Here is a 7,227-nt window from a genome sequence, read left to right as displayed (position 1 = left end):
TTCAACTCTGACCTCGCCCTTCCAGTTTCACGTTCTGCCACATCGAAGTCCAGCCCCTTTCGGTAATCCAAACAGGGATTTCCGACACAGATAGGAAGCTCCGCCGTTCCCCATGATCAGGTAATCTATATTACACCTCTTCCTCTATGTCTTCATCATTTTTCTCCATCACTCCCTTATTCTTTGATTGTTGAGTGCTTGTTTGCTCAAATGATTTCCCCCATTTTTTCTTGATGCTGCACATGTGTAACTGCAATTGGTTTAATCTTTTGGTACATTTAATTTGGTAGTATTTTCTGAAAAGCGAGCTTTGTTACAAGAGGTATATAAATGTGAACAGACAAATTTATGATCTTCTGCATAAAGGTTAGTGCTGATAGAATATGCCGATCTATTTTAGGGGGAAAAAATAAGCTCGAGGACTTGCATTATCATTAGGTGTCACGTCAATCCCTCCGATGAAAGTTATAACGTATGCACCATCCCTACATTACTGACCTTTAAAAAAGTTTCTGCGCATGTATAATTCTAATGAAAAACCTGATAACTATGTTCAAAGTTCAAACCTAAGTCTAATTCTTTAATTAGTTACATTTGAGATTTGAATATGGGAACCAATCACCTATGCTGAAGTTTTAAGTTGTGCGTTTTTGTAGGAATATGCCAAACCTGCTGTCCTGGATGTTTTAGCCAAACATTCGAACATGAAACTTTTTGAGGTAAAGATGTTGTTGAATGTCTGTAAAAGATGCTTGCTGGTTGCCTTTAGACACAAGTGATATAAAATATTTGGACTAACTAAATTTGGCAGAATATACCTGATCTCTGTTTCATAATATTAAAGAAATTAGCCACAGCAATCAAGAGATGCTATGGCCATATTGAACTAACTACATATATATATATGTATATTAAACAAAGCATGTTTCTATTTTGAAGAAAATATATCTTCTTGTCATATTGAAGTAGCTGAAGTCAGGTATCACATTGTACAATTAAAAACTGCTATAATCAGAACTTGCTTCCATCTCAGTCATCATAATAAGAAAAATAGGCACTTGTTGGATTGAACAAAAAGAAATCGAACTCTCAAGACTGATAGTGAAGCATCTTTATATGGGGAGCAAAGATGAGAGATATGTGAGATAAACTCTCCCTATGTATATTCTGTTTGAGTTGATTATTAAAAAAAAAAAAAAATTGTTGGATTGAATGACTGAATTACTTGATTTTGAATTGTCATTGCAGGTAATGGCTATCTTATCCTTCATGCTAACTAAACATTGTTGAAGCTATAGAAGATGAACTTTCACCGGCTAAGAATTGATTGGACATTGTTGAAGCTGTGGAAGATGGTCATTAATAAGAAGAAAGAAGAGCAATGTAGATATTTGTATAGGGTAATGAAAAAGTTGTAAATTTGGCAGAATATACCTGATCTCTGTTTCATAATATTAAAGAAATTAGCCACAGCAATCAAGAGATGCTATGGCCATATTGAACTAACTACATATATATATATGTATATTAAACAAAGCATGTTTCTATTTTGAAGAAAATATATCTTCTTGTCATATTGAAGTAGCTGAAGTCAGGTATCACATTGTACAATTAAAAACTGCTATAATCAGAACTTGCTTCCATCTCAGTCATCATAATAAGAAAAATAGGCACTTGTTGGATTGAACAAAAAGAAATCGAACTCTCAAGACTGATAGTGAAGCATCTTTATATGGGGAGCAAAGATGAGAGATATGTGAGATAAACTCTCCCTATGTATATTCTGTTTGAGTTGATTATTAAAAAAAAAAAAAATTGTTGGATTGAATGACTGAATTACTTACTTGATTTTGAATTGTCATTGCAGGTAATGGCTATCTTATCCTTCATGCTAACTAAACATTGTTGAAGCTATAGAAGATGAACTTTCACCGGCTAAGAATTGATTGGACATTGTTGAAGCTGTGGAAGATGGTCATTAATAAGAAGAAAGAAGAGCAATGTAGATATTTGTATAGGGTAATGAAAAAGTTGTAATAGAACATATTTGAATGGTAGAGAGTCTATCAGAGAGTGGCAGTTATATTTGGCAGCTTGTGCACATTTCTATCTCCATTTTTTTTAGTACCTAACAACATAAATTCCTCTTCTTCCAACACTTCCAACGATGTTGTTGGGCAATCTAAGGGATAGGAAAATTACATATAGTTACACAAAAAAGCAGTTTTAGTTGTGTGTACATATTTTTGACATTGGCTATGAAAAAATCCTAGGATAGTGATCAGAACAGAAAATAAATTAAGTTGCCTGATCCCAATGAATGCATTTGCAACTTTTGGGAGAGACTGTCGTGAATTAACCAGTCCACAAAACCTGTGCTTAGTTGGTATACGTTGCCAATGATTAACAAGCCTAGGACCCATGAAATCACAGTGATCCGCTGCATTTCATTTATCAATAAAATGATATGGTTAGTTATTTGGAGCCTAACTTTGGACAAAAGGATAACTCACAATGATAAAATTCTTGTGAGGTCCCACCTTGGTGCTGCTGTCACTAACTTGAGCAGTGGAGTGGAATCAAAGCAAATGGAAGCTCAAACAAAAGTATCATATGCAAAACCAATTTTGCCATTGTGAGTAGGCTTTGGGTCTATTTTTTAAAAGAAAAAGGGAAAACAAAATAAATTATCCATGTTGAAAAAAAAGGGCTAGCGGGTTTAATTATACTTCGTTTTCTGTTCGGATTGAAAAAATCCATTCCTGGAGATATTTGTGATAGTGGCTATGAGAAAAAAGTCAAAGAATGTGATTTTATATGGTAAAAATGAGTTATTTTTATTTGAATGTGTTCATACTTGAAGTTTTACTCGACACTCTACCACAATATTAAAGGAGTTCAACACTCTGTTTGTTAGGACTGGTAATACGGGCTAACCCACCATCCCACTTTAGCGTGTTACGGGTTGGTCCATGACGAGTTGAACCCATATGGATTGGATTAAAAAGTTCTTTGAAGGCGGGTTGGTTTTTAGCCAACCCTAACCAGCCAAGGTTGAGTGGTTGGTAAGGTTGAGTGGTTGGTTGACCCGCTAACACTTATTTATTATTTTATTTGAATTTTTTTTTACTTTTTAATATTTTTTTCTTATACAATATCCAAAAAAATATAATAAAATTTTTACTTTTTCTTAAAATATTTGATCGAAAGAACCAAATAAATTATATAGGTATTTTTTTAATTTTTTAGATAGGATAATATATAAAATATAATTATAATAATTATAAAATTTTAGCCCGTGGGTTGGCAGACTAACCAACGGCGGGTTGTGGGCCTAGTGATGCAAGTTAAAAAGGCTTGTTTACTAATGGGTTGGCTTTTGACCAACCCTAACCCATCATTTTTTACGTAGGTTCAACCCATATTATCATCTTTACTCTTTGCATTTGAAGTATTCTGCAGTGTTTTGAAGACTCTGAAAATGGACGTGCTGTGAGCCATTAGATTATTTCAACAAACAAGATTTTGAGATTTTGAAGGATACTGAGAAAGAGGCCGCTAAGAGAATATGCTCCTTCCTCTTAGATTGCCATCTCACATCAACTCCGACGAATCAAAAAGAGACACCTTATTAAAATTTTAATCAAGCTGTCATACTGGCTACTAGATCAATTCATCTTCCAAAAGGAAAAAAATTAAAAGAAAGAAAATTTCAAGTTCTAAAATCAAAAGAAGGGTAAAAACTAGAAGAAAACCAAATGGAACTCAAAAGAACCCTAATCCCTCTTTTATAATCAGCACATTTGCTCCCAACTAACACCTCTTGTAGTCGGCAACCAAAGACAGAGAAGGCCCTGAAATTTTGAGATCACAACAACAAAGAAAAGGTGGCTGGAATTGGAAATTGCATCAAGGAGAAGTCTGAGATCTCGGTAACAAAGAGGCATTGCTTCAGAAGCCATGTTAATTGAAGAGCACTTCATATTTTAAAATTAAAATATCATTATCTCCACCTAAAAGTAGTAATACGGGTCAACTCACGAGTTGTTTGAAGATGGGTTGGTTGAACCCTAACCCTCAAAATGGATTGGTGCGTTGACCCCCTACTAATTATTTATTTATTTTTCAAAAATTTTTCTTTTTAATTGTTCTTTATTATATAATATCCAAAAAAATGTAATAGGATTTTTTTAAAATATTTGATTCAAAGCATCAAATAAAGTATACACGTGTTTTTTTTAATTTTTAGAAAGAATATAATATAAAATCATATAATTATAATAATTAAAAATTTGCTAAAATAAATAAATAAATACTGGTTAACCCGCAACAGAGGCTGATGGTACAGATTAACGGGCTGATTTTTAGCGAACTTTTACCCGTCATTTTTAACGGGTTGGACTTGTAAGTTCAACTCATGTTATCGTATTATCAGCAATCCCTTCCTTCGTAAAGTTGCAGGAACTGGAATTTTCAATTATACGTTTTTGATGGCCCTGTCCACTTTCTCCACTGACCCTCGACCACATTGCAGCTCGCACCCTCTTGTTCTTCACTTTTGGGTAATGAATAGCATTGTGCCGGTGCATACCGGGATTGTTTCTTCGAAGGATAGAACTTCGCGCAGATGTCATGGATTTATTTCAATGGCCAATTCGAATGGCAAGAGAAGACTACCTAAGAACATTCCTTGTTCCCGGCGCCCCAAGCAGCCACCAGAATTTGGTGTAAACTTATTCCTGAAGAAGAATGGCAGCATCTCAGTGCCTGTTCAGGAGGACTTGAGCGTCAATAAGGGATTAAATATGGCTAATGAAGATGAAGAAGATACTCGTGTTGTTTGGGAAGCAGATGAGATTGAAGCGGTTTCATCGCTTTTTGAGGGTAGAATTTCTCAAAAACCTGGAAAGCTAGATAGAGAAAGGCCTCTTCCTCTCCCGCTTCCCCACAAACTTAGACCTTTGGGAATGCCCACACCCAAGAAACAAGTCAGATTGACAGATCCAGCTGCAGTTTCTCATCGTGCATCCATATCTAAGAAATTGTACAAAGACCCAAGTTTCTTAGTTGACCTAGCCCGAGAGATCAGCGAACTTGATCCAGACAAAGATGTATCCATAGTTCTTCGCAAAAGAGCGCAGTTCCTGCGTAAGGGTTCGCTGTCGTTGACAATAAGGGAATTAGGTCATATGGGATGTCCTGGGAGAGCCTTGCAAACACTTTGCTGGGCACAAAAACAGCGTGAACTCTTCCCAGATGATCGAATTCTAGCTTCAACAATCGAGGTCTTGGCTAGGAACCATGAACTTAAGGTTCCTTTCAACCTCAAAAAATTTATCCGGATGGCTAGCCGTGCTGTCCTGGAGGCGATGGTTAGGGGTTTTACTAAAGGAGGAAGCCTTAAGCTCGCATGGAAGTTTCTAGTAGTTGCCAGAAAAGGTAAAAGAATGTTGGATCCTGGCATTTATGCAAAACTAGTACTAGAACTCGGAAAGAACCCTGGTAAACACATGCAAATGATCCCCTTGTTAGATGAACTTGGTGAACGAGAAGAATTGAATTTGAGCCAGCAAGATTGTACAGCTATCATGAAAGTGTGCACCAAGATGGGGAAATTTAATGTAGTGGAGAGCCTGTTCGGTTGGTTCAAACACTCAGGCCGTGATCCGAGCATAGTGATGCTTACTACTGTGATTCACAGTCGTTACAAAGAGAGAAAATACAGGGAGGCATTGGCTTTGGTTTGGGAAATGGAGGCTTCAAATTGTCTCTTTGACCTTCCAGCTTATCGTGTGACAATAAAGCTGTTTGCTGCTTTGAATGACCAATCCAGAGCTGGGAGATATTTTTCAAAACTCAAAGAAGCGGGATTTTCTCCTACTTATGACATATACAAGGACATGCTTCAAATTTACTGGGTGGCTGGGAGGAAAGCAAAGTGCAGAGATATTTGCAGGGAGGCCGAGGTTGCGGGATTCAAGTTGGATGAACATGTAGTGTTGCAGAATTTGCAATTTGATGGCACAAACAAACAGGAAGCTGTACGAATCTCATAAGTATTGCAGCCTGTTGTTTTGTATCAATTCTGAATCTCTCCTACGTTGACAAATATAATGAATTATTCATGTATCTTCCATGAAGAGATGGATCTCTGGATTGTCTCGGGGTGATTATGATGAAAAATATTCGATGACCCCGCACATTCGTCACACAATTTCAGAAGATTTATGTAAAAACACAAAATTATGAATAAAATTCCTGTATTTGTTGTTCTAAGAGGAGGAGCGTATTTTAATTTTTAACCAAGTTGTCATATAATATGAAAAAGATAAAATAACCAAAAAAACGTGGCTTTTTTCTCTGAATTCACTCACAAAGACAAAAGTTAATATTAGAAGACAAGTTATAATCGGTTTGGTTTTACATTCATGTTAAAATAACTTAGGACCTGTTTAAAATAGTGTTAAAAAATATTTATAAACACGTTTCACACAATTGAAATAAAAGTCTTTTGACATATTCACTTCATATTCTATAAATCATGATTAAATAGTTATTTATGAGCTATTCCAAATGGACTCTTAATGGTTATACGTGACTGTTGCTTGTAAAACTCCTAAACAAGGGCACATTTCATTAATAACCACTTCATTCCTGTACACTCTAAGCTCTTAAATCTAACCCAATGGTTTGAATCCTCTCTTCCCTACTTTCTTTCCCAAGAGGTTATAAATTTTGATCATAAAGATCTAAAGATAAGTTTTAATTGTGAGAGAAAATTTCCCATTGAAAAATATAAATATATTGCATAATCATTTGAAAAAAAAAATCTGATAAAAGAAAGAGGCATTTTAGAAATTTCGTTTTGGTTGTTCAAATATATTTCTTGAGAACAGCAGCATATTAAAGACAACCCTGGTCAAAAGTTTAGGACATTTTGCTTGGTTGCCGACAGAAGAAATTTGTGGCCTTGCCCTGTGCTTGTTTTCATTAGTTATTCTTGAAAGGCCATCCGCGTGTCTCAGCCAGTATGTTTACAGGAAAAGGGTCAAAACACCGGTAAATTTTAAGTGCTAGTTTAAGATTGATTTTATTTTCAATTAAGATCAAAATAAACTTTGTCAAATCATATAACAACCCTGAATTTCATAATGGGCCTATTAGCCAGCCAGCCAATGCCATGGCACTTCGCTAGACTTTTTGACTGAAGAATTTGATTCAACATAT

The 7,227-nt window shown here is 35.5% G+C and overlaps 1 protein-coding gene and 2 long non-coding RNA genes across 3 annotated transcripts; all 3 read left to right on the top strand.

The window, feature by feature from the left end:
* LOC114724682 (uncharacterized) lies at nucleotides 1-1,412 on the top strand. Its single transcript, XR_003738342.1, has 3 exons — nucleotides 1-120; nucleotides 657-719; nucleotides 1,249-1,412. It is a non-coding gene; the product is annotated as an uncharacterized LOC114724682 (long non-coding RNA).
* Nucleotides 1,413-1,444: 32 nt separating this feature from the next.
* LOC114724683 (uncharacterized) lies at nucleotides 1,445-2,103 on the top strand. The gene is made up of 2 exons (XR_003738343.1): nucleotides 1,445-1,756; nucleotides 1,868-2,103. It is a non-coding gene; the product is annotated as an uncharacterized LOC114724683 (long non-coding RNA).
* A 2,303-nt stretch (nucleotides 2,104-4,406) lies between these two features.
* LOC114724679 (pentatricopeptide repeat-containing protein At2g01860) lies at nucleotides 4,407-6,276 on the top strand. Its single transcript, XM_028911086.1, has one exon. It carries the CDS (start codon nucleotides 4,491-4,493, stop codon nucleotides 6,054-6,056), a length of 1,566 nt encoding a protein of 521 aa, XP_028766919.1. The 5' UTR covers nucleotides 4,407-4,490; the 3' UTR covers nucleotides 6,057-6,276.
* Nucleotides 6,277-7,227: the final 951 nt, after the last annotated feature.

The sequence above is a fragment of the Neltuma alba genome, unplaced genomic scaffold (assembly GCF_004799145.2).
Source record: "Neltuma alba isolate B1F8T4 unplaced genomic scaffold, ASM479914v2 tig00012195_pilon, whole genome shotgun sequence".
Taxonomy (NCBI): domain Eukaryota; kingdom Viridiplantae; phylum Streptophyta; class Magnoliopsida; order Fabales; family Fabaceae; genus Neltuma; species Neltuma alba.
Note: the sequence above shows the minus strand (reverse complement) of the source record. Positions and strands in the feature narration are given on the sequence as shown.

Coding starts and splice junctions, on each gene's coding strand:
- LOC114724679 (XM_028911086.1), top strand. CDS start 4,491: ATGGCCCTGTCCACTTTCTCCACTGACCCTCGACCACATTGCAGCTCG.